This window comes from Amia ocellicauda, chromosome 23 (assembly GCF_036373705.1).
Source record: "Amia ocellicauda isolate fAmiCal2 chromosome 23, fAmiCal2.hap1, whole genome shotgun sequence".
Classification (NCBI taxonomy): domain Eukaryota; kingdom Metazoa; phylum Chordata; class Actinopteri; order Amiiformes; family Amiidae; genus Amia; species Amia ocellicauda.
This window is the reverse complement of record NC_089872.1, coordinates 20,465,924-20,493,454: the sequence shown is the minus strand read 5'-3', so window position 1 is coordinate 20,493,454 and position 27,531 is coordinate 20,465,924. Positions and strand designations below refer to the sequence as shown.

The 27,531-nt window shown below is 50.4% G+C and overlaps 1 protein-coding gene across 1 annotated transcript in view; it reads right to left on the bottom strand.

The window, feature by feature from the left end:
• Nucleotides 1–10,387: 10,387 nt before the first annotated feature.
• The window catches only part of camkmt (calmodulin-lysine N-methyltransferase), a 102,357-nt gene continuing 85,213 nt past the window's right edge, over nucleotides 10,388–27,531 (bottom strand). Inside the window, exons 9-11 of the mRNA XM_066697153.1 lie at nucleotides 22,999–23,062; nucleotides 20,618–20,749; nucleotides 10,388–11,198 (exon numbers count right to left, since the gene is read on the bottom strand). Coding sequence (XP_066553250.1) covers nucleotides 11,106–11,198; nucleotides 20,618–20,749; nucleotides 22,999–23,062 — 289 coding nt within the window. The 3' untranslated portion in view covers nucleotides 10,388–11,105. The remainder of the gene's footprint in view (nucleotides 11,199–20,617; nucleotides 20,750–22,998; nucleotides 23,063–27,531) is intronic.

The following is a 27,531-nucleotide window of genomic DNA, read 5'->3' as shown; positions in this document are numbered from 1 at the left end:
TGCAGCCCGGTGAATGCAGTGAATGGAACGGCTCTGCGTCGCTCTGAGCTGACAGGCAGCCGGGCTTGGCGGGGGGCGGCTAGGTGTGCTTTATGCTCAGCGCTGCTCCGTGATTAGCAGGGTCTGGGGAGACAATCAGGCGCTGTGATTGTTCTGCTCTGATTTGCAGACCCAGGGCCAAACGGATGTCGCTAAACAGCCTCTGGGAAAACAGTGTGAAGTAACCTGCGTTCCCACTCCACCCCCGGGACCACCGCAGATCACCGGGGGGGTGGGGGGTCTTCTGCGCACTTTGTTATTATTGTAGTAGTTGTTGTTGGAGATACACAGATTAGGCGGCCACTTATGCTCTTCCTCAAGTCATTCAGGCATGGCACGTTAAAAGGATAAACGCACACATGCATCCATACTCTGCATACATCATGTGCACGTACATATGTGATTAAGTGCACAAAGTGGTCCCATTTATTAATGTCCTGCTACACAAAGAGAGCAGGGCTACCCTTACGCAGTGTTTCCACATCCCACTTCTGCTCAGAACTCGCTTCATAATCCGCCCATTCACAGGGTTTTGTTTTTTCTCCAAAGTCATCTCTCAACAAAGAGCTACAGGACTTAAGACAATTCTTCCATTTAATCTCTCTCTCTCTCTCATCATCAGTCAGAGTATCTTAGCTACTTCTATAAATATACATCAGTTTGAACGATAATGAACCTAATTTTCCACTTACATATGAATCACCAGGCCATCACAGAACGACTTCAACAAAAAGGTTTTAAATCCTTTTAAATTAATAGATTAATGACAGTGATCCGAGCCTCTGCTGTAACAATCTAGGAATTGCATTCTGCACTTTAAGACATTGCTTTTGATTGAATATCAGTAAAATATGAAGTCAACGATGAGTGAAAAGATTTCCGAACGACAACAGCTCTGCTCGTGAGCACGGTGAGGGGAGCACTTAAATTAATAATGTGCTAATCCACGATTTATCTGTTTAACACGTTGTGTCAAGTACTGAAGAACCCTGACAGCTTCAAAGTTTACTCTATTTTTGCGTGGCTAATCTGTTCTGAAGTGCCGGCTTCACAAGGTGGGGTGTGACACTTTATCAGCGATCGAGTGACAAAGGCCCGGGTTTAGCGTTTCATTCTCAAACTTCTGACGCGCCTCTTTGACTCCCACCGAACACCAGCCCTGTGTGGATTTAATGGAGAGAGTTGCTATCCTCTCTGGTTAAACACGGCGCGGTACAATGGGAGATCCGCAAACCCAACTCCTCACGGCAGGAGGCCCGGCAAGATAAGTAATGCCATTAAAAGAGAAGCGAGTATTTTCAAACACAACCCCCTAAGTATCCGGAGGTCTCGTCTGGAGCGTTCTGCGATGCTTTTATCTACTTTCCCTCTGTAATGCTGTGTGGAAACATTCTCCGATCTGATTTAGTTTCACAGTTTAAGTTCATGTATAACTATCAAACAGCAAACCCTTACAATAGAAGAAGAGAAAAAAAAAAGTTTAACATCAATCTCTATTTGTCAAAATAGGTTGTATTTGCGTCCACAATTGCACAGAAGCATAAATGTCTTTTATTCATTTATTGATGGCTTATCTGTAATATCTGTTACTATAAGTTGGCATCTCTGCTGTGAGTTTGTGTGTCTCTGTACGTAACATCTACTGGAGGCCTGATAAACACATTCGTATATCAATTTAAAATCTCACACATTTTTAAAAGAAGTAAATAAAATAGATACGTAAAACTCAGTTCCCGTTTGTTTTCATATCCCACATTGCTGGTGCACTTTTTCACATTCTGTTTGAAAGCTTGACATGTTTGCAAGTGCGTCTGTCTCAGCAGCTGTGTAGGAAACTCCGACCGCAGTCAGACTCCCCTGTAGTAGTCGTGTAGTTGGACAGGCGTCTCGTCCCGCGAGTGGGATTGAGCTGCCGCCCTGCGTGGAACAACACACCGCTGGACAGGAAGTGGGCGTCTCCGCTGAGAGACAGGAAGCGCTCCAGACACCGTGTTAGCGGTCTTCCCAGCCGAGCGGCGCTCCCCGGCAGATCAAGGGCCCGGTTCCGCCGCTGCCTTCGCACATATCAAGTGCGGTGTGGGAAACGCAGCTCTCTCGTCGACGTGAGTTCTCTGTCTGGACTAAATCAACACTCACCAGTACATTATTTGCTAAAAAAAAGAAAGAAAGCTTTTGTCTCAAGGTTCGAAGGGAAAAAATTATAAATAGGCTGCCGGTGAGGGGTTCAGTGCCGAGGCCCTCTGCCGTCAAACTGTGAGACACGCTGCTCTCCTCTGCTGGAGCTCCAGTGAAGGAGAGAAGAGCTCGCCGGCTGCGGGAGAGTTTCAAAACAAGCGCCTGAGATCTCAGAGGGGCCACGCGAACAAGAGAAACTGTCCTATTTCTCCTGCGTTGGGAGGGGGGTGTCAAGACTTAGCGCATCGCACCGGCAGAAGCGTCGTCTGTGCGCCTGCTGGCTGTCAGTCTCCGGCGCGGCGTCTCTTACAGGACCGGGGCTGCCGGGCTGGCAACGCATGTCATCAGAGCGCCATGCAGGATCCAAACAGTTTGAGCAAATCAGGGTTAGTGGATCTGGATTTTGTGTTTAATAGTGCGTGAACTTGCATTACCTTATTCTGATTCATAATATCTATCACATATATGTCGTTATTATTCTACTGTATACAGGTCCTTTGAAAGAATGTGAAATCCCTCAGAAGGTTAGGCTCTCCTTCCCTGGTTTAGCACGACAGGGCCTCAGGAATCGTTCTTTTCGCTGTGAGTGTCCATCAGACACGGCTGTGAGCGCAGCCCCACGCCGGGCCCAGCGCAGTCTCTGGGCCCAAAGCCCGTCCCTCACAGAGGTGTGCGGCGCCTCACCCTGGTGCAGCGCGGTGTTATTGTTGTTGATTACTGTAAAAGCTCGTGAGGTTGTGATGAAGAGTCGCACAGCTCAGTCAAATGCAATGCAGCGTTACAGACCAGGGCAAGGCCAGAGAACAGAGCGCTGTCTTCGCACGGGGCAGGACGGGGGTCCGGTGTGGCCACTCAGCAGAAGGACACCCTGCGTGGGTTGTGTTTGTACACGGAGAGCCTTTTTCACGGCCCGGGGGTGCGATCCCACTGACCCCTCTCTGAGGAGTCAGGCTTTGTTCCTGCTGCCCAGATGCTTGACAAGAACAACCTGCCAGTGGCTGCAGGTGACGAGTGACCCTGGGGTATCTTTGAAGCCGGGGGTCCAGCCCACTCTCAAGCCCCCCTCACAGTGTACCTCAGGAGTGTTCCTGAGCGGGGCTACAAAACAGGAAACATAAAAGCTCTCTGGCAGGAAGGCATTGTGGTGTCTAGCCGAACATCAAACGCCTGCTCTTAGTCTTGGCAGAGGTGCACAATTATGTATTTGTACAGTAGCCTCACATCAAAGTGTGTTTTTCTGCCGCTTGTCGGTCATATGAATTTCCTTATTGCTGAGCTGAAATTTATGAGGTCAGTCAGGCCCTCATGGGGCCATCCATCTGGGCCCAGCAGAGCCGCAGTGCACACTCCGGGCTGCCCACGTTGTAGTGCTGCAGTGATGCGTTGAATCATTCTGATTGTACAGAATATATACATGTTGAATTTTCTTTCGCTTTTGGGCTGTTCAGAATCATTAACCTGTTCTGCTTACAGTATTCGTAGAGACGTGCGTTTTGTTTTTACAGTGCATCTCTGTGATAGTGAGAGAGGTGTATCTGAGTGTTGTATTTCTGAGGACACACACGCAGGCCTTCCTATCGCAGGCGCCCGGGCCCCTGTGTGTCTCAGTATCTCCGACACGCTCAGGGACAGGAGCCATCGCTGCCGATCCTCACAGAGAGGCCGAGTGGCGCCGATGCAGAATCAAACCCGCAGACTCCTGCACCGGTTATCTGAGCAAAGAACCGAAACATCTGAGCCATCATGCATGCCTGTATGTGTACAGCATTACGTATTTACAGAAACCTGTGCCGCAGTGAACACATCCTCGGGACGTCCACAGGTAGAGGCTCTGCTCCTCCCACCCGATTGGTTCGCTGCAGAACCTGTTGAACCATCAACCCCAGTAATATCGGGGCGGCCCGTCTATAATTAACCACCACCCTGACCTGCCCAACCATCAGAGCGCCAGGTCAGCGCCCGGCCTGCGGGGGTAACTGGCAGCCCGATGTGGCAGGGTGGGGTATAACCAGTCGCAGCTCTGTCTACAGTACAGTTAGACACAAATTCATCAATACACGAGCGCCGGGAATACTCGGAGGCATTCCTCCGAATAGACCGCCTCATATCTGATCTTTCACAAAGGACAACTCGGCCATTCAGGCTTGCATCCGAGGGGCACATACACCTCCGAGGGGAAATTGCCAGTAGAGAAAGAAAGAGGAAAAAAAAGAAGGAAAGAAAGAAAGCCAGAGCAGCCCATCCCAGAGTCGGTTTAATGGGCAGCGCTCACCCCAGGAGCGCCGAGCCGAGTGCTGTGCTCCTGAAACGCCGAGTCCTATTAGACTACATCACACTTAGGCTCGGCGAGCTCCATTTGTGGAGCGGCTGAAGCTGCTGAGCAATTTATAAAGCCAACAGTTTAAAGTTTATTATGATGGAAGCACTTAATGATAGCCGACACTGTGGGCTGAGGGCCTGCGGATCGTCTCGGAGTATTAGGCTTCTGGCGTGACCGGTAATTTCATGTCACCAGCGCTGCCATCAAAATGACCCTTGATGGCTTTACCCTATGAGGTGGACAGCTCTTTTTCACATTAGTGCACTGTAGCTTCTCCCGCAACTCTATTACGCTGTCTCGGCTCACTCGGCATCACCGGGAAGTTCAAGCGCTGTCATTAGTCGGGAGGTGAGCTCACAAAGACAGCACCCCACTGTCTCCGCTCTCTCCGGCCGGCACCCCCCCAGCCCCGGTTCAGCTCTCCGGCTCCCCCCTTCACAAGCGGGGGACTGATCCCTCAGACGCACAGCCTCTCCGCACATTTCACAGGTTTACTGTTTTTAGGAGAGCATATAAAGCAGAATATATTTTACTCCTCAGAAATAGAGAGACAAAGAAGCCTGGCCTACGTCTCCAAGATTAAAGAGCCACGTTTGCTTTGGTCGTTTTGCTTGTGTTAAAAAAATAAATAGACCAACAGTAGGTGCCCAATTAATATGATCAAACGGGCAATTAACAGACCTGTGTTGTGGGGAAAAAAGCACAGCAGACTGTACTCTCCCCCGGTTCCCAAACCTATGAAATATGGCGGCTCGCCTGTTTTAAAAGCGGAGATATTGCAGATCAACATTCATCTGTTTGCACTCCTTGTATTTGTGACCCATTTCCATGGTTTGTTGAGCTTTATTGTTGGCTAAGATTCACTGTACCCTACTCTGCTTCATCTCGATTATATCTGCGTTGCGTTACTGTTATAACTGCAGGGATTTGAAAGACTCCCAAGATTTGAGCCCAGATCGTGTTGTTACACAGGAACGGAAATGGAAAGACGCGTCACAAAGACAAACTGGCCGAGACTGTATTTTATTTCATTCTGTCGTTTTATTTGTTTCTTTGGAAATAATAATTTAGTTAACCCAGATTTCCGAGGTGGGATACCGTTCAATAGCGTCTCACGATCAATTATGAAATCACTGCCTCCCCCGACTGAGGATTAAGAAAACAGCCCAAATATCCCCCTCGTCTGGGCGAGAGAAATAAGCAGTATTTTCTCGAGCCCCTGGACATGAAGGGAAAGCGCAGGTGAGCCGACGGTTTTCATTTTTGTTCTCTATCTTGAGATCTGACTTCAGAGGAGACACTCAACCCCCGGCCGGCTCGGCTTTATTAAACGAGTGGCGATGTTGATTAATCCGTGTGATCACACACATGTATGACCAGCCCCCCAATAATCAGCCAGCTGTACGTTTATCTGACCTAGAAACATCTGTGCCTAATCTTTTATATATATATATATATATATATATATATACACACACATATCATATTCATTTATTTTGTATTGTGATGATAAAGATATAAGACTTCAGTTTATACTACGTCTGAAATGCCATTTTGTCAGTGCTACCTGCGCACTGTTGAAATACTGGTAGTTATTGTGTAACGACATGAACACAATGAACTCAGTGTCACCAAGTAGAGAACAGAGCTTCTCCAGTCTTTACTGCGCTTCTGGGATCGGGTTTACTTCATTCATAACACTGCCAAGCTGTGACTTTGTATTTTTACCTTGTTGAACACAACACATTTAAAACAACACACTTACTGTGCTTAAATGAACAAGAAACTAAATACATGCTACGCAACATTTTTACAATTGTGCTTAAGGCTGAGTATTCACTGATGATGTGTTGTTTTTTGCTCTATGAAGGCAATTTGCTCTCTGTATTTGCAAGGCGGTCCAGTAAAGAAGGTAAACACTGGCCAGCTCCAAGGGGGAGCGAGAGAAAGTGATAAAATAATACGATAAGAGGAGTTTCTTTTCTGTTGTAACAAACAAAACTAAAATTGGCACCATCGCCGCAGCTGCGTGTTTCCCTTGGCTCTGCCCGCCCTCTGCGGTTCACAGGGGCTTATAAAAATAAACTGAGCTTAATAATTTTAGTCCCTGAAAAAACTCTAATTGAGCCTTTTATTATTTTTTAAAGCCTTAAATATATGATTGATGTTTGCTACCTACTGTACTGGGATTCTACGCAGAGGTTTCTCAATAAATCAAATTGTTACTTGACAAACTCATCTGCCACTATTATCATCTGCTGTTTGTGTTGAACAACAGGAGTTCGGCTCTGACAAAACTGTAGTAATGGCTGCTCAAATTACTCAGCTGAAAGCTTTTCACCAAAGCAAACAGTATTAATCAGCAGTTCTTATGAAGGTGCTAATTAAAAACAATTTTCCTTCTCTGTTTGCAACACTAAGCAACATTCATTTGCACCGTTTCCTGAATGTTGGTACGAAGCTCAGTGTTTCAGCTTGGATTAGCTGTTAGGGGTTATTGTGTATTGACACAGACACACACACACACTCCCGTATTGTGTGTGTGTGTGTGTGGATGCATGTAGACTGAAAAGGAGTTATTTGGTGTATTGAGTCTTATGAATATATACATATATTTTTCTTAATTGGTTGCTTGGGGAGATGTTAACTGATGTTAATAAATGCTGTCCATTAACTTACAGGTTGCATAAAACGGGCTTTTAAAAATAAATAAATATTGTGAATATGACTGGCTTTGCCAAATTAAGTTAATAACGTTGCAGAGCCGCGGTGCACCGGCGAGGTGCGCTCGGGTTATTCTGGGGAGCGTCTCGGTGTCCATTTGCACATTATGGGGGGTGAGGTCGAGGAGACCGGCGACACAAACCCGGGACAGTAAACCTGCTCTCACGGTGACGCACAGGGCAAGTGTCTCCTTTACGTCCCACGTCTCTTATCGCTCGCCCCGAATCAGAGGGGCACGGGGTGCGTGGATATTCTTTTTTCTCTCAATACGAGTGTGAACCCAATTAGGACTAGATGTGTAGGCAAAGAAAATAAAACCAAATAAAGTGTGGCGGGTCGGTGGCCGTGCCGCTCCTGTGAGCCGGGGAGGAGGGATGGTGTGGGGCCGGGAGCCTGACAATGGTGCGGGGGGGCTCCCTCTTTCACAGCGGCCCCCTCCCCCAGTCCCACTCCTCACCTCAGGGCCCCTCTCTCTCTCCGACACAACTTTATACACCGAGACCAGGCAGGAATGTGTTTCCTTCACAGACAGGGACTGTGGAAGAAACGAGAGCTGTGAGTGAATGCAGGCTTGTCTTCTGATTGTTCCCGTCTTTGTGTCCCTTCTCTAAATGTAAACGCTTTACCTGCAGTCCCTCCAGGCAGTGAGAGTTGTGTGAATCCGGTGAACTGCGTGTTCCCCGAAATTTAATTTGCATCTGTAAACTGTGTTGAAAGACGTCTCGGTGGGAAGCAGGTGTCACTCGCTGGAGATAGAGGACAGAAACACACCAGGCAGCGGGATTACCAGGCAGGGAAGATAAGAAACGGACTGAAGAGAAGGCAAAGGAAAACTTAACATTGCATTTCATCCAAAAAAAAACACACGAGCCTGAGAACAACAAGTGCATCTTCTTGAAAGAGTTTATTGATTCATGTTTAATTTACTGAGATTTATTTAATTACATGTGTGTCTATACAGAAAAAAGATCTATACATCTCAGAATAAAGATGTATATATATGCCTTTATTCTGAGATGGAGGAATATATATATATATATATAGAGAGATGATTTTATACATACACACACAACTGTCTCTGTTCCCTAAAAGAGCACACAAACACACACAGTAAATATCTTTTCCTGAGAGACGCGTCTCCGTTTTCCAGCAGCGACACCGACGCTCTGGCGGCTGTGGGGGGGTTATGGTTATACAAGAGCTCTGCCCGCCTGGGTCTCGTCCCGCTCGTGCTTTTAGGGCAGCAGGCAGCAGTGAGGGGAGCGCGGCGGGCAGGGGGCCGGCCGGTGCCCCCCCGAGCCCTGCTATAAACAGCGCCAAGACCAAGAGACACCTGAGCGTTACCTGGCACAGGGTGGCAGTATGTGGTACCAGTACCGTATGTAGTGCCTCCCCCCAGACTACACCAATCCGAGCCCGTCCCCCCAGAGAGAGGCCAACACTGTGTGGTGAGTGAATCTCTGACACTCACGCGGTGTCCACCTGGAGAGTGAAATAAATACCTGCTCTTTCACCGCTCCTTCCCAGATGAGTTTTCTTCCCTATATGATATCACTGCTCTCGTGGGTAAACTGTGTCCTTCAGCTCTGAAACACAGCTTCTTTAAATGCTTTATTTGTACCCTCTCCCTCCTCCGTGAGACGGGCAGGCCTGTGTGGTGTTCGTCCTCAGAGCCGCCTGTGCCGTCGCATCTGCCCGACGGTTCGCTCCACTAATTTGCACTGATTTGTAATGCGTTTTATTTGGCTCTTTGGGCGCCTGCCCACGATGTACTCCATCAACAAACATACTGTAATTAAAAGCGGGACAAAAACTGCACTCCCTCCAGCCGGCCATTTCATCAGCAGAGGCTTGGCAAACCTGGGCTGCGTGTGTGGAAACAAAGCTATGAATTGAACAAACACACAAATGCAATCTAAGAAATGGGGGGAAATATGAATAGTGCTTTTAAAGACTTCGCTTTTCTCTTTTTAGAAGAATCATCCTGTTTGTCATTCCTGTAATCGCCAAGAACTGAGACTAGAAACAATTATAATTTTATTATGCATTAGTCTTAAAAATATTAATCATTTTGGATTAATACAAAAAATGATAGTCTGACCTCCGAGCTATTATTGAATTATTCTATAGAATTGATATATATATATATATAAATATAGACAGATATAGATATGTGCATTATTCTAATTCCTTCATTATAATATTCACAAAAGTATCTGAAAAATATTTTTGCAGTCCTGCTTCTCCAAGTAATAGTAATAGCTGCGTGGATATTCCTCCATATATAACCCGATCTCAGCGTTTCCTTGTCTTCCGTGTCTGGAATCGCGGCGGCAGTGTTGCCGGGCCCGAGTGTTTCCCACCGGCGAGGCGGGGAGATGGCAGACACCGGCCCCCGCGACTGCCATTGTTTCCCATGTACGTGTGTATTAATTTATTTATTTCAGCCTGTGCCACAGCACCAGCCTGGAAGTGCTGCCGTCCCTAAACAGATAATGCTCTTTCAGCACACTCCCTCATCTTGACATAGCGCACTGAGCCTAATCACACATAATTGTGTGGGAGGGGCAGAGGGCCGAGCGAGTCTTTGTGTTCAAAGGGCAAGTGGTCAAGTTAATGAGGCCCTTGTCTGACGCAGGGAGCACACTCTGCAGTAGAGGGGAGGAGAAAACCATCCTGTTTAAAATATCAAAAGATCGAGCTGGGCCCATATGTTTCCACTGTGCAGCCTGCCGCAGATTTGGGCTGGGATTAGCTGCTGGGTTTTTGTGTGTCCCCCCCACCCGTCTTATAAAATGGAAAATAGCGCCACTTCAGCGGCAGAATATGGGCGCGCAGTAAACACGCACCGTCTTCATGTGTGTTTTACAGACTGCGTGAACAAGCGGGGCAGAGACGCCGGACCTCCTGAGACCCGCCGTTTCGCTGAGGGACCCCCAGCAGGAAGGATGCGGATCAGGTGAATAAACACAAACGTGTCGTCGAAATCTAAACTGATGCTGTAATATTCCTCCACGAGTAGAACCGCTTAAAACCACAAACACAACAGCATGGGTCACGCCCGAGTCTGCGTACAAGAACACTAACAGATCTTTGAGGGGTGGGGGGGAATAACTGCATGGAAACAGATTTGGTTCCTTCAAGAGAGAGTTTAATATTCACAGTCATTAAAACCATCCGATCACAGGTAGAACATCAGAAATGCCTTTAAAAACACGTTTGCATCGTATACAGTACTTCTGCATAGAGAAGAGCACAGCTTCATACAGATCTCTTCTGGGAATGAGGAGCCCCCACCGAAACTAGTAATCTAGGAAACTAGTCATGGTGTCCATCGCGCTTCACAGGCATGGGGGGGTGCGTTTCCCTGGGTGTCAGTGGACAGAGACCCCACTGACGTAACACGGGAAACCTCGTCTTATCAAACTCGGTGAGGGAGGAGGCAGTAAAGACCTGTCGCTCTCGCCACACACAGCTCTGCTCTGCCGGTGCGTCACACACACACATTTTGCACTTTGCACATTAAATTGGACACACTTTGTACTGCACCCCCCACCCTGACAGTGCAGTAGCACCGCATATAAAAAAAAACTAAATAATAATAATATATATTTTAATACTGATTTGTTTTCACAACGATTCGTACAGAACGGCAGGGCGGGGGTCCATTTTACAATACAAAAAACCTAAACTTTTAATTCTGATCATTTTATAAAACATTTGAACACTTTTGCGTTGTAACCGCTAACAAAAATAAAGGAATATAGTACCGTACGGTGTTAACAGTGATTGCGGGGCTGTTGAGGCATAGTGGCAGGTGAGGGTTCGGAGGTTCGGTGGTCACAGGTCACTTGTGCGCCGGGGGGTGGCGCGGCGTCAGAGACAGCAGCACGGGGTAGTGGATGTTCTCGTCGTACAGCTCCTTCGCTCCGCTCTGCATCTGGGACAGGAGAGAAGAGCGCGGGTCAGGCAGGGAGCGGACCAGAGCTTCAGAAAACATTTGGGGAATCTGACTGGGGGAAAACTAAACACCCTAAATGGCTGCTCTAGGCCCTGACCTCGCTGTGCGCGCGCTTCGAGTAACTCCTTCCTTCCACCGGAAAATGACTAAACGGCACATTCCAAATATACGGTTCTATTTTAGCCCGTTTTGAACGGCCAAACCTTTGACAGACGACTGCCAGAAAACTGTCTCTAATTCACGAATGCACTCCTGTAATAACCCGGTGAACAGATGTCACTCTGAACAACGTAACGCCCTGCTTTCCCGCCCGGTCCGTCACGCCGCCTTCAGGGGGATTTATCTGTCCAAAGACGAGGTGCTGACGTCAGTGGCGGAGCTGCCCAGCCCTGGAGCCCCCAGACCCCAGCGCGTCCCGCTGGCCCTCTAACAAGATGCAGACGGACAGCCAGGGGCTCCCAGGCTGGGAAACAGCTGCAGGACTGAGGGACACACACTGACTCCCAGCGACCGGCCGAGCCCGACCTGATGTCTACCTGCTGGGGTCCGGCCTGTCCGCACAGCCAGCCAAACACGAACACCACAGGGTAATGGTGTGGCAGCACCGCCGGGGCCGGTAATGGCACACACCAGGGGGTAGCGGGGGGATTACACGTCTTCTAGGAACCGCAGTCACAGACGGATCAGCCTGTTTCTGTGCCGTAACTCGCGTCCGATGCACGTCTATTCCTGGGCCGAGGCGAAGGCTTCCCTCTGAGCTCCCGCGGACGGCGCTCCAGTCTGGCTCCTACTGGCGGTGCTTTGATTCTGATCGTGTTAGATTCTCGCACAGCATCACTGTCATCCAAAAACAAACCTGACAGAAATATGACGCAAGACCTGTATAACACAGGAAACAAACTACACTTTTCCACAGCCAGCCAATCAGGTGCGGCCACAGGGAGTCGTTTCAATTAAATTAAACGATTTCATGTTGCACAAATACAGTCAATGCAGGAAACTCTCACCACACGAATTAAAATGGCGGCGCTGGTGAGCTCCACACCCGGTGTCTACAAAGACGGGCGTCTACACTGCGCCTGTCCGTCCCCACGCAGCGCCGATGCATTAGAGTCGAACTGCACTCTGATAGCGGCCTTGCCACCCCCCCCCCCAGGCCCCCAGCACCACCGCGCGGCTGCAGCCGGGTCACACTGGGATGTTTCCATGTCGGCCTGTAATGAGATCCTCAAAAGGCTGGGTCGGGGCTCTGTGTGTCCGTGGGAGTTCTGTCCGTCTGTGTGTCTTGGCCGCACTTCCTGTCCCGTGCAAAGGCAGTTTTGCTGTCTTTGGTGCGTGTCTATAGAGGAGTCGCTCTCCCCTGAAGCGAGAGAGCTGAGGAACACTCCGGCCACTGGCCCTCTCCAAGTTCCCTGCTCTTCGCTGGGCAGGAACGAGAGGAGAGACCAACACTGTCCGCCACTGGCTCGGACCTTAACAGCCCCTCTTCTTCCTGATGAGCTCTGAGTCCTGCCAGGCCGGGGGGCACTGCAGCTTGCATCTGAAACCAGTAAGCATGTTCGGTGTCGAGGAAGCGCAGGCGTGAGGCGAGGCCGTCCGACACACTGCTGGTGTTGACCAAATCGTCTGACACACAAATAAGACATCATACGCTAATGTCTAGTGGGACCATTCATATGCAATAATCATTTTCTAAAGTACAATTACAAACACATTCAAACAGCACTGCACCCATTAAACACTGATCTGTCTTGTTAAGCAAATCAGCAACAACTAAACAAACTACAAACACAACAATTAACAATAATCTCAGCCCGGCCGACGGGGCGCAGGCGAAAAACCTGGAGACCCGGCGCCGCCTCGCTATTCACGATGAACAGAACAGTGTGGACTCCTCGGTGCCGGACAGCGGCCCACAGCCGGCCCGGGCCCGGTCCTCCTCTCCGTGGCGCTGATGCTCCCTCGATAACCAGCGCGATGCTCAAATCCAATCCCTCCTCTTTAAAGCGCAGCTGCGCCCGTGCCAGGCGTTATCGCTCTCGGCCCGCTCTGCGCAGCCGGCGTCTCAACCCTTGACCCGATAATCCGTCGGCCAGTTGGCCAACACTCCGGCCGGCTCCGACGGGGCCACATTTACATTAAAATTCACCTCCCACCCCCCATGCTTTAAGAGAGGAAAAATTCTGCGCAGAGGTGAAAAGTTTAACAAGCAAAGCTGTTCCTCCTGATCACTCCCTGCTAATCGGCTTCATGGGTGGCTGCTTAAATCTGTATTATTTTTAATCGCAGGGCTGCCAAGAGGGAAGTCGTTTATTTTATTGCTACTTTCCTTTTTCTTTGCTCGGAAGCAAAAAAACTAGCAGGGGAAAAGAGGTGGAAGAAAGTCCCTGGTGAGGACAGAGTAGATGGACAGAGAGAGAGAGAGAGGCAGCAGGAGGTGGCAGAATATGAGCGACACAAGGGGTTAATGCGTGGGGCGAAATTAAAATTCATGAATCTCTTCACAACCATTTGTGTAACAAGATTAAGATGGGCCGGCAGAAAATAGCTGCATTATCAGGCGTCTTACAGTTCTCCAGCTGGCTCCGCTCTATTCCAAACAGCGGGGATAAGAGGATAACACCCCCGTCCCCCCGCTCCAGATAGAGGGCTCATCCCGGAGAGAATAGGCTCGGCTCGGCCCACGGGAACCGGCGGGGAGGAGTGCCAAGACCTCGCACCCACCGACACGGGCTGCTCTGAACGGCGGGAAGCGCACACGGTTAGAGTCTACTGACCGAGGCGCCCGACTGGATGATATTTTAATCTGGAGGAAATGCAAGTTACTCCTCCTTCATGACACGAGACGCACTTTCTGCCACACTGCGCAGATTCTATGAGATGTTGGAGACGCATCCGTTTTCCTCTTACTGAACCAGATTTCACCGAAGCAAGCGGCCACACAAGTCACTTAAAGGAAGTTTTACTTAATGAGGGACATTTTTATGGTCTGTTTGTCAGTTTTTTAGAGTGATTCCCCCCCCCCCCCATCTCTCATCTTAATTAAAAAAACAGTAAGAAAGGTCCATTAACTCAGTATAATCTCTCCTTTCAACTCTGCACTCATCGATGGCCTCTGATAGGATTGACGCTGTGTTGATATGCAGCTGAAGCAAATCTGATCTGCTGAGCAGCGAAGCAGAAGCGACGTCTGAATCCCGGCCAGCCATCTTCCTTAAATGTTGTATTGTTTACTTGTGTATTTAAATCAAACGTTTCTTTTAACCGCGGCACCGAGGAGCCGAATTAATCCCGCCTGCTGCCCAGCCTGGGACCAGAGCCGCACAATGAGGGAAGAAAGCGCAGCCGCCGGACTGGGGGTGCCGCTCTGTTATGCATATTGCCATTGAGGACCGACGCACAATAACTGACCTGTCATATAAACCCACACACAAGTATCGGGCGCAGGGCCGGGTGTGGGTGCACACCGGGAGATAAGAGGGACGGATTAATAGTCTGCAGATCTTTAGAGGAATCGTCCACTTCAGGTCTCCTTTATGTGTCTGAAGCGATTGCCCCTGTTTGGAGGGTATCAGTCCAGAGCAGGGCAGCAGTGTGTGTGTGCATCTCTCTCTGTGTTTTATCTCTGTCTGTGTGTGTGTTTGATGGAGGGGCAGAAGGAGGATGTACAGTGTTTCGTACCCCCCCCCCAACACACACCTGCCCCTCCCCCCCTCTGTAATTTTAGACCCCAGAACAACTGGCAGAGACATTCAGGGCACTTTACTCAGGTTTCTCTTCCTCGCCATTCAGGAAACATCATTATCTGAAAGAGCGCGGCTCCACACTAGGTGGTCCACTGTGAATAAAGACCCCACAAGGATTCAGGTACATCAATGGGGGGGGGCTCTAGGGTGCATCAGGAGAGAGAGCGCAACGGTCTGCGCCCCCAGACGCTGTTAAAGCACATGACCTCGCCAGTTGGTGTCTTAGAATATTAAAGTCTCTGTCCGGTAATATAGCCACCTGAGTCGGTGTATCCCTCGAGCTGGGGCCGTCTCGGTGCTCAGACCGCATTTGCCCAAAAAATCTTAAAAAATATATGACAACCACAGTTTAAATGAATCGGTTCTGGTTCCACGGGCAACAAGGCACCGAGGCGGGGAAACGCCAGCGACGACGACAGACATCGAATCCCTCCATCGCTGGGGAGGGAGAAGAGAGAAAGCGGAAGACAGATGACACCTCAGAGGAAATGGGGGGAGAAGGAGGAGTGAGAAGACAAGACAACTGAAGACGACGGAGCCAACGGTCGGCCTGCTGACCTGCAGCTCGTGGTCGCGGCCCCCCAGGCGTGCCGCCCGCTGGCAGACTGCACTGATGCACACCTGGGGGCCGGGTGCTAATTCGTATGAAACCCTAGCCGGCCGGTTAATCCCGGCCCTAATGTACATTAAGAGCCACTTATTGTAAAGTGTCACTACATTTCCATATTGAGTCGGGAGTCGGGTGTCGCCTCATTGTGCGGCTAATACCCGGCGGCAAAGACAGAGCGGAGAGCCGGCCGACTGCATGTGGTGCCGTCCCCACGCCTCGCCCTGCGGGAGAGAAACACGATCGCACAGCCGTCGGGGACACTCACACACACCTCCCCCGCCAGGTAACGCACCCAGCATCCAGAGCTCTCCTCCTGAACGCAGCGGCCTGTCGTCCACACCCCCTGCTCACAGAGCGCTCCTGAACACCGTGACGGTCACGTGCCGGTCAGAGGACGAGGACAGCTGCGAGAGCACAGAGCACACCTGACCAGCGTCCACACGGCGAGAGCACAGAGCACACCTGACCAGCGTCCACACAGAGCACACCTGACCAGCATCCACACAGAGCACACCTGACCAGCATCCACACAGCGAGAGCACAGAGCACACCTGACCAGCGTCCACACAGAGCACACCTGACCAGCGTCCACACAGAGCACACCTGACCAGCGTCCACACGGCGAGAGCACAGAGCACACTTGACCAGCGTCCACACAGCGAGAGCACAGAGCACACCTGACCAGCGTCCACACAGAGCACACCTGACCAGCGTCCACACAGCGAGAGCACAGAGCACACCTGACCAGCGTCCACACAGCGAGAGCACAGAGCACACCTGACCAGCGTCCACACGGCGAGAGCACAGAGCACACCTGACCAGCGTCCACACGGGGAGAGCACAGAGCACACCTGACCAGCGTCCACACAGCGAGAGCACAGAGCACACCTGACCAGCGTCCACACAGAGCACACCTGACCAGCGTCCACACAGCGAGAGCACAGAGCACACCTGACCAGCGTCCACACAGCGAGAGCACAGAGCACACCTGACCAGCGTCCACACAGCGAGAGCACAGAGTACACCTGACCAGCGTCCACACAGAGCACACTTGACCAGCGTCCACACAGCGAGAGCACAGAGCACACCTGACCAGCGTCCACACAGCGAGAGCACAGAGCACACCTGACCAGCGTCCACACAGAGCACACCTGACCAGCGTCCACACGGGGAGAGCACAGAGCACACCTGACCAGCGTCCACACAGCGAGAGCACAGAGCACACCTGACCAGCGTCCACACGGCGAGAGCACAGAGCACACCTGACCAGCGTCCACACGGGGAGAGCACAGAGCACACCTGACCAGCGTCCACACAGCGAGAGCACAGAGCACACCTGACCAGCGTCCACACAGAGCACACCTGACCAGCGTCCACACAGAGCACACTTGACCAGCGTCCACACAGCGAGAGCACAGAGCACACCTGACCAGCGTCCACACAGAGCACACCTGACCAGCGTCCACACGGCGAGAGCACAGAGCACACCTGACCAGCGTCCACACGGCGAGAGCACAGAGCACACCTGACCAGCGTCCACACGGCGAGAGCACAGAGCACACCTGACCAGCGTCCACACAGAGCACACCTGACCAGCGTCCACACAGCGAGAGCACAGAGCACACCTGACCAGCGTCCACACAGCGAGAGCACAGAGCACACCTGACCAGCGTCCACACAGAGCACACCTGACCAGCGTCCACACAGAGCACACCTGACCAGCGTCCACACAGCGAGAGCACAGAGCACACCTGACCAGCGTCCACACGGCGAGAGCACAGAGCACACCTGACCAGCGTCCACACAGAGCACACCTGACCAGCGTCCACACAGCGAGAGCACAGAGCACACCTGACCAGCGTCCACACAGAGCACACTTGACCAGCGTCCACACAGCGAGAGCACAGAGCACACCTGACCAGCGTCCACACAGAGCACACCTGACCAGCGTCCACACGGCGAGAGCACAGAGCACACCTGACCAGCGTCCAGACGGCGAGAGCACAGAGCACACCTGACCAGCGTCCACACGGCGAGAGCACAGAGCACACCTGACCAGCGTCCACACAGAGCACACCTGACCAGCGTCCACACAGCGAGAGCACAGAGCACACCTGACCAGCGTCCACACAGCGAGAGCACAGAGCACACCTGACCAGCGTCCACACAGCGAGAGCACAGAGCACACCTGACCAGCGTCCACACAGAGCACACCTGACCAGCGTCCACACAGAGCACACCTGACCAGCGTCCACACAGCGAGAGCACAGAGCACACCTGACCAGCGTCCACACGGCGAGAGCACAGAGCACACCTGACCAGCGTCCACACAGAGCACACCTGACCAGCGTCCACACGGCGAGAGCACAGAGCACACTTGACCAGCGTCCACACAGAGCACACCTGACCACTGCAGGGCTGTGTGTTGTGTGTGTGGTGGGGGAATCAGGTGCGCACATGACAGCAGGCCTCCTCCTCCAGCCCTCGCTGCACCTGCCCGGTGTTTCATACGGCACGGCTGAAGCCGCAGCTCAGATGCAATTACTGCAACATATTTATTTTTTGGGGAATTGGAAGAGACAGAAAGCGCTGTGCTTTGTGTGGGACGGAGTGTGGCATTCGAGCTTCCTTCCTGTGGGAGATGAAGGAGTGTTTTTCTAGTTCTGTTTTATTCATTTAGTGCGGTCGGAGAGGTTGAATTCGTTTTTATTTTATTTTTTACCCACAGGAACAACACTGGTCACAACATCTACATTCACCAGTTGGAGCCGTAAGGTTTGGATTGCACTTAAAATGTCCGTGCCTTATTCACCGCTACTGGCATTGCGTCTATTTTAAACCTTTGGATTCTGCACGGCCCGGGGTCGAGATAAATTAATAATCAAATTAATAAATAAAGAGGCCGAAACCTGCGTAACAAAACAACAGACGATTTCATTATTTTTTTTGGCCAGAACAGGTGCTTAAAAACACAGTAAAATCTGATATTATGAAACTGAATTAGTAATTTCTTAGACTGAATAAACATAAACAGAGAGCCCGGCTATACAGACCGGTGCGAGAGGCACAAGTGAGAGACACGGTGACAATACCCACTCTGACTGCGGGAGCGCGGGGGGCAGGCGGGCCATGGTGAAGTGTTAAACACTGCAGCCCCAGGGGTCTAAGCGCTGAGACTCTTACCCCCCCACTGCACAAGTGGCAGGAACAGCCCCTGCCCTGTCAGGGTCTTTGTCTGCTTGATAACCTCCGCGCTGTTTGTTTTAAACAGCTTGCCGGTGCAAAGTGGCCCAGCCAGCCGCAGACGCAGAGGTCCCGAGGACAGTGCCGGCAGAGTCCCGCCAGATGCCCGTCCCTGGCCCGGGTGTGCAGAACGCACAAGCTTCGCACTCGTCTAATTGTTCTGGTTTCCGTTTATTTGAAGAGGAATTGGAGATGAATGATCACAGACTTCTTCTTCAGACTGAGCTGTCCAGAAGCACGAACATCTTCCTCTTAACCGTGAGCAGAACTGGGGTGCAGTTGTTGTGCGTTCAGAGAGAACCCGCCTCAAAGTGAAGTGCGTCAGACTGCGAGGCGTGAATACCGGAAAGGTATTCACACATGAACGAGAGGCAGAGCCGCCGATAAACCCCCGAACCAGAACAATTATCCTCCAGTGACTGTCAACAGAGGCGAGGAGACGGGGGGTCCACAGTGCTTTCAGTCGTTGCCAGTAGGGGAGCTGCACTTTTGCGTTGAAAGAGCAGAACTTCATCTGTTTCGACACAGATCTTGATGGGCGATTGTGTCAGGGGGAGGAGAGGAGGGACCGCGCTGTCCAATCCCTGCCTGTCCTCGCCGCGGAGACACCACACCTGCATCTGTCCTCTCGTCCTCCGCAGCGTCGGAGCACAACACAAATATTGAACAAAACGGCAAAAATCGCTACAGATCTGCAGATTCCCCTTCGTTGCACTGTACCCAAGAGGACTGCAGCGTTTCTCTGTGCGTCTCTCTCCCGGCCTCACGGCACCAGGCTGGCAAAAGAAAGTGCTGTCCTCCCCCCGAAAGAGAAAGGAAAGGGCAGGAATTCAAAAGCAGCATTTCCTTAAGCTTTTTAATAAATTTGAAATCACTTTTGGAGGCTTGAGAAGCCAGCAACATCCTGCTGACAGAACAATTTCCCTCTTACCTGTCCTTCTGAATACTGACAGCCCAGTGCAGCTTAATGAGGCCTTTCACAGCCTGCCGCGCTCCGGCGCTGCCGCCCCAACGCCGAGAGCAGCTTGTGTCTGCTGTTAAACAGCTGGAAACATCTGTACTCGGCCGCGTTTAGGTGGTCATTTATGCAGTTGTTTTTAAGAAGAGCACTAAGAAGAAATAACGGGGCTGTTGTGTGTTTTGTTTTTCCCTGCCGGTAATATTTAGGTGTGCTGGAGAGGCGAGGCTCTGTTTTCATGGCTTGCTTTTGATTACGCTGCCTGATGGCTTCGGCACCGAGTTCGAGTCTTTAAATCAGGAATCCATTAAGTGAGAAACTGCAGTAACAACCAGGACGCCCATGATTATTATTTTCTCTGATTATATACAAACACACAATGCATCAAAATTCAGAATAACCAGTGAAGTTTAAGAAGGTAATACACACGCACACATTACATCATCATACAACAAAAAGGAAACAAAGATATGGAGAGGGTCTTGAGAAGGATGTGTCAATATTAAAACACTGGCTCTTCTGTGTGTAAATAAACCATAGTAATAATAATAATAATAATAATGAATTACATAAAGCGTATGGGGGGCTCTGCTCATGCCGTGGACCCCGGTTTGAGGCACATGTTCACACACGTGAGGTGAGGAAGCTGCCACTTTAATAATCCGTTTACATGACAGGGAGATTAGCAGGGGAATTAATCCAGTCTGCGGTATAATTAATAAGGGCAGAGATACCTGTTGAGGCGGAGGCGGCCGGACGGGTGGAGGGCCTGTCAGCCGGCCTGATCCCTCCTGACAGAGAGGGGATTGGGAGCCTTATCTGGCGGCCGCAGCGCACTCACCTTTGAATGGAGGCTCCAGACGTGCTCGTCATAATTCTCATATCTGTGGACGGAGAAGCCGTCTCTCTCGGCCAGGCGGCAGAACTCGTCGAGCGTGCCGCCCCGCTGCGGCGCAAACACCACGGCCCTGCCCTGCCGGGAGAGGAGAGGAGAGAGGGGCGGTGAGGGCCACGCCAGATATATATACACACACACACACACACACACACACACACACACAGTGAAACCTGGCGTCCGCCTCCTGCACCTACAGAAGCGATGATTAAGTGCCAGCCGCCGGCTCGAGTGACCGTGGGATGCCAGGCGTGTTCATGTGGGGGGCTCTGAAGTGCCGACACCCCCACAGTATCACCGAACCTCACCAAGATCACCCTGTAACTCAGGGATGCTAATGTACGTGTTTTATTCCACACGCAACCATAAGTGTTTGTATAAAAGTCACTCTGTCTGCATTGACCACGTTAATACAGGAGGGTCAGGGCGGCAGAAAATCAATCTGCTGCAAAAAAACAACAGTCAATTAACACATCCTGCCTATTAATCTAACCACAAGCACAGAGCTCAAAATCATGATTAAAAGTTTATTTATTTATTTGGGGAGTTAGTTTGGCCAATTATCCATTAACTGGAGATTTGAGATGCTGGAAAGAGGAGAGGATGCAACTCAGGGAGCCCGAGAGCTGGACCAGGGAGGCGCAACTGGGTCAGACTGGGGGAGGCGGGGTTAACTGGATGAGTTGTTAGCACTTATAATTTTCAGATGTTGTCTGTCTATATCCCTCCTCATGCCCCACAGTAGTGCCGTCCCTGTACGAATCCCGTCCCATCAGGACTCTCTGTATGAATCCCCAGCGCTCGGATCCTCATTATTAGACAGTTCAGGATCGCAGTGACACCCCCCTACAAGACGACGCTCCCAGCTCCCTCTAATTCCAGGTCAGTGGCCCCGGAGTGGTCAGAGCCAGTTTGTTCCAGGTATTATATTAGATAATAAACAAAAAAGATTAAAGCTCACCTAATCCAATCAATACATGGAAACACATCCACACTTTATAGATAAACCAATGCAGCCAGCCAGTCAGTAAGAGGATTAGGCAGCGGTTCAAAGTTTCTTTGAAATCCTTCGGCTTTAAATAGAATTATTATTTTATATTTTGATCATATTATTGTTTTAATTAAATAGAGGATGTGAAAACAACAACAACAGAAACAACTGCCTGGTGAGATGCCCATTAACTCTCCTTAAAGTACAGACATGCCATTAAACAGTAAGATATCCATGGGGTTTATAATTATCATGAATTATAATTAATAAATAAACAGACTTTGGGTTCATTGTCTATGACTGAACAGGTGAATTCCTGTTACAAAACTCCCACGTGGCAGATTCACCTCTTCTGTCAGACCCCAAATCTGCATCTCTCACCCTCACAGACCCTCCCAACAAATTCATAGTAAGGAATAGTAAGATTCAGAGACGGCCCCATCAGAGCAAGTGTCAATATTGCACGAGAGAGACGCACTGAGCTCCAGAGGGCCACACTGAGCGGCAGAGGGCCACACTGAGCGGCAGGGGGCCACACTGAGCGGCAGGGGGCCACACTACCCATAAAGCACCAACAACACACAGGGCTCTGGAACAGGATGACAGCCAATGCATACAAATGTGGGTGAACTGGGCAACAATGTCGACTATAATGAAGTGAGCGTTGCTGTCGAGTTCAGCTGCAGCCTCTATTTCTCTTCCCAGCACTGGGGTGTCACTGTACAGCGGCAGCTTAGAAAAAGCCCTTTCCATATGAAATGGATATGCATTGCGTTCAGCAGCGGTTATTCCCGCGACGCTCTCCCGGCTCTAATGCGGAGGCGCTCTGCTCGGCCCGGCGCTCCCCGGCCGGCGGGAGGCAGTGGCACCGACTCTCGGGATGAAGTGAGCAGGAGTGGGGGGCAGAGGAGGGAAAGACTTTTGAAAGAAGCGCTTAGATGTGAGGGTTACGACTGAGTGGATTACAAATGACAGAGGCCAGCGCGGCAAACCTTGAATGTATTCATTTTTTTTTTTTTTTAATATAAAGACATTTTTATCAAAGCGCATACTTGAAAACCCAGGAGATAAACAGTAATCTCATACTATCTTTGAAGCTTTTTCATTTACTTTGCTTTGCGCGGCACGGGTCTTATCAGAAGGCCAAATATAAGAAGTTCCCTAGTTTATGATTAGGAAAGCATCAGATAGATTAGAAGCCTCAATTCGAGTTGGACATAATAAGTATTAAAGTATTACATGACATTAATCCTGCCATTCCATTACTGTCTCAATCATTGTATGCGGACTAATTATTCTGAGGCCAGTGCTTTAGAGAAAATTGAAACACACTTACATTGAGTTTGAGTAATCTCTTTATTGCATCAACCAGGCTGCCTCTGTACTGGTCCAGGAACAGGCTGCCATTAAAGGAAGAGGAGAAGCCAGATTAAAATGCATTCCAGTGATAGGGGCTCTAGATAAGCATGAGGCTATTTATTTTCCTTTGTTTACAAATACAACCACAAAGAGAAGAAAAACAATTTGCATCCGTTAGATTCGTTCCCTTTCGTCCTCCCCTCCTCTGATCGTTTTTCTCGTGTCACTCGCTGCATAAACTGAGAGAGGAGAGGGACAGAGGGCCAGACGGACAGACAGACAGGGGGACACAGTTGCCGCTTTAAACAAAAACCTTGTCGAAATATATACAGAAGCTGTGGCCGAGATGTTCGTTTGAGGGTCTTGATATTACACTTTAAAAAAATGGAAAATCGGTGTTCCAGCGACGGTTGACACGCAGTTCGTTTGACAGTTACGATGAAATATTAAAACGAAGTGCTTCTCGTTCGCGTGTGTGTCTGGAGTGTCCCATAGTAAAGGCTGGTTTGAAAGTCAGCTGGAGTATTATAGCAGGCCATGTCTGAATTGTGTTCTGCGGTCCTGTACTCTGAATATTTGATTAGGCGGTTATCTGATTGGGATCTAAATAGAAGTCGGTGGCCCCGGGATCTCGGCGGAGACACACAATGAATTTCAGAACAATGCCGGCTGCTGCTCGGCGTGGATATTGCGCAGACGTGCGTGCGGCTGTAAAAGTTTACTTGTCACCGTGTCACGATCACCCGTGGGTGTCGGCAATCTGGGTGAGGCCTAGAGAGGTGTGGCGAACCAGGAGCAGAGTACAGAGAAGAACTAAAACCAATTTCTTCTGCTACCAAACACGGCCGCGTTCTGCAGGGACGGGGGTTTAACAGCTATAAATAAATAAATAAGAGGGAGCGGACGCTGACAGCCAAAGCGTAATTCTAGGTTGAGGAGTGCTTCGGCGCTCGGCAGACAGCGAGTCGATGAGGAAATGAACAGGGTAAATATCACCGAGAGACATTACCTCCTGCTCCATCGCTCCCCAGTAAGCAAGTGGCAATGCACTTTGCATCAGCAATCAGATAAAACGACACGTCGGGCCCGGGTTTTAATTCCCGTAATGCCGACACGAGCCTGTCAGACGCCCCGCTGACGTGTCACCCGGATTACAATGGGCAGCGCGTCTTAATATGTTATAATAAATTAGTCTGCAAGTAATTTCATTAAATGCAACAATACAAGCCCCGGAGCCAGATAATCCAAATCTCCCCGCGCAGGGATCCGGGGGCCGAAAGTTTCCAATCACGTTAGTCAATGACCTTCCATATGCAAGGAGGGGACGTGTGCGCTTCCCAAGGCGCACGACACAGGACAGCCGCCCTCTCGGGTCGAGCAGGGACTGCCTTCGTCTTTCCTCCCGGCAGCTCACCATGAACGGGTACCTGCTTGACCCAAGAGGGCGGCTGCATAAATGTCACACTGTGGGGCCCATTCTGAAAACTTATTCATGGAACGACAGACCCGTGATTACAAATCAGGGGGGGAAAAAAAGGCAAACGGACACTAACGACAGCTGAAACGACGCTGGACCTCCTGTAGGGGATGTCTCGGCATCTTTAACCGTCCACCAAAACAAAGCCACGACTCTCATGAAACCGGCCACTCAGGCCCGTTATAAAAACCCGGGTAGCGCATTACAGAAGTATATCAGCACAGACCTTCTCCTGCCGTCTCCCCTCGGTTATCTTCCGGGGAGGAAACGGGATGACGCGGTGAGACTATAAACAATATGGGGGCGGGGGGGCCCAGGTTATCCAGCCTGCATCTGAAGAGCGAGTTTGACTCTAATGTTCTTGGCAGGACCCGCTTAATCTGGAGAGCATCCATATGTGAGGCTCCTCTAAGCCACGGAGGAGCCGGGGGTCTCCCAATCTGACGGCCGCCTCTCTGACCTGACTTTCAAACTTAATCGGGTCTAATCCGGGCCACATTAACTTCATCTGTGCAATGAAACCTGAAGTATCCATTCTCATATTGGGTGAGGAAGGCATTTACTAAATTACTTGCCGAAATCATATGGTGTTGCTTAGCTGCTTATTTTAATCAGATGATTCACGTTATTGACGATTAGTGAGTAATACCTTCTTAGTTTTTTTGTGTTTGACTGATTTTTTTTTCCCAGACACTAATTCTTCTTTCTCCTCGATTGATGTAATGCTTTTTGTGAAATGAAATGATTTCTAAAAATAAGCCCCCCAGGCCATTGTGAAGGACAAAGCAGGGTCGCCTTGATATTTAGTAAATAAACAATTAGAGAACAGTGTTTCGGGCTTATAGTGGATAACAACGGGGCCTACGTGTGTGTGTGTGTGCGCGTGTGTGACTGAGTGAGGGTGCGAGTACGATTGCGTGTGTATGTGTGTGTGCGCGCGTGTGTGACTGAGTGAGGGTGTGAGTACGATTGCGTGTGTGTGTGTGCGCGCGTGTGTGTGCGTGTGCGTGACTGAGTGAGGGTGTGAGTACGATTGCGTGTGTGTGTGCGTGTGTGTGTGTGACTGAGTGAGGGTGTGAGTACGATTGCGTGTGTGTGTGTGCGTGTGTGTGACTGAGTGAGGGTGTGAGTACGATCGCGTGTGTGTGCGTGTGTGTGTGTGCGCGTGTGTGACTGAGTGAGGGTGTGAGTACGATTGCGTGTGTGTGTGTGCGCGCATGTGTGTGCGTGTGCGTGACTGAGTGAGGGTGTGAGTACGATTGCGTGTGTGTGTGCGTGTGTGTGTGTGACTGAGTGAGGGTGTGAGTACGATTGCGTGTGTGTGTGTGCGTGTGTGTGACTGAGTGAGGGTGTGAGTACGATCGCGTGTGTGTGCGTGTGTGTGTGTGCGCGTGTGTGACTGAGTGAGGGTGTGAGTACGATTGCGTGTGTGTGTGTGCGCGTGTGTGTGCGTGTGCGTGACTGAGTGAGGGTGTGAGTACGATTGCGTGTGTGTGTGCGTGTGTGTGTGTGCGCGTGTGTGACTGAGTGAGGGTGTGAGTACGATTGCGTGTGTGTGCGTGTGTGCCGGTGAATCGCAGTCACGGGTCGAGGTTTGCCGGACAGCCGGTCCGCAACGTGCACCGAAATCCCGCTGCTGACCTGGCAGGGCGGCGTTGTGTTTCCGGCCTGTGCTGTCTGTGGGTTTCGCTGAGTGCTGCAGCCTTCCGGGGACACAGACAAAGGGGTTTAACTGGATGCCCCCGCGTGCACGGATTAGGGGGGCTCACCAGACTTGCCAACCGCGATACCAGCCCGCCAGCGCGGCAGCGACACTGGTTTAAAACGAGGAGGTGCTTTGTGGAACGGGGGGGGTGTTGTGTTGCACAAGGTTTAATACACAGAGTAATCCAGTTTAAACGTGTAGTCTAGCCTGTGTTTTGATGTTCGTCTGTGTGTATAATTCCCCTGAAATAACTCCAGTTTTCCTCCGATAACTAAATAACGGAAACACAACTGTCTGGTCACTTCACCCTGTAGGCCTCTCCTTGGTCACTGTGTAAAACACAAAGCAGTCATCAGAACAGCGATTCAGTCACTACAGATGGATAGATGGATGATAGCTGATGCATCTGCATGTCCAGAACACACGGCAGTAACAAAGCGCTCTCTCTCCCCAGGGCCGCGCGCCGCGGGCAGGAGACACAAAGGCAAGAGGCATCATTCGGGCCAAAGCGTAAACCAGCGCCGAGTTTCATAACCTCCGCCTGACATTGAGCTCGGGTTTGAATGGGCTCGTGTGCCTGCGTGGCACGCACTCTCTCTCTCTCTCTCTCTCGCTCTGCGCTGTATCATGGCTGAAGTGGCCACAGCAGCGGCTCCTGAAAGCAGGTTCAACGGTCTCAGGGTTGTGTGACGACAGCAACAGACTAATGAAACAGACTGGCCATATGGTAGCTGAGCGAACATTTTTTTTTAAACGTAAACTTATGGGACCTTACTAATTACTCCGTAAGCCTTATTAAATCATTTTCAGGTGATTAAGTGTCTGTTACACGCTTGTTATTCATAACATGTTATTAATCTCCATTTCTCTCCGTCTTTTCCTCTCCCTCTCTCTCCGAGCCTGGCAGAGGGCTCAAACCTCAGCTCAGATAATCATCCCTGCCCCTGTGAGCGGTTGTACATCCCCCGTGACAGGAAATCATGCTTCTTCCCCCCCCACGTTACGCCCCATGGAAAAAAAACAACAAAAAAACAGTACGGCTGGAAAGTGGAGTGTTTCAATTATGTAGGCAGGGATGTTTAGTTATTCCCACTTTAATCCAAAGTGAGTACCGTACCTGTTTTTTGTTTTGTTGTTTTTTTTGTCCGCTGCGAAGGTGTAAGTGCCTCGATGCACTTAATATAACCAGAACCACTAAATGCAGTCCCTGTAGCTGCGCTGTCAGTACCATGCAAACTGTCTCTGCCGTGTGATTGCCTGAAAGACTATAATTAATAACGAGAGAAGTGTAGCTATTGACCTTTTCCAGGTAATCGCCAGCCCTACCG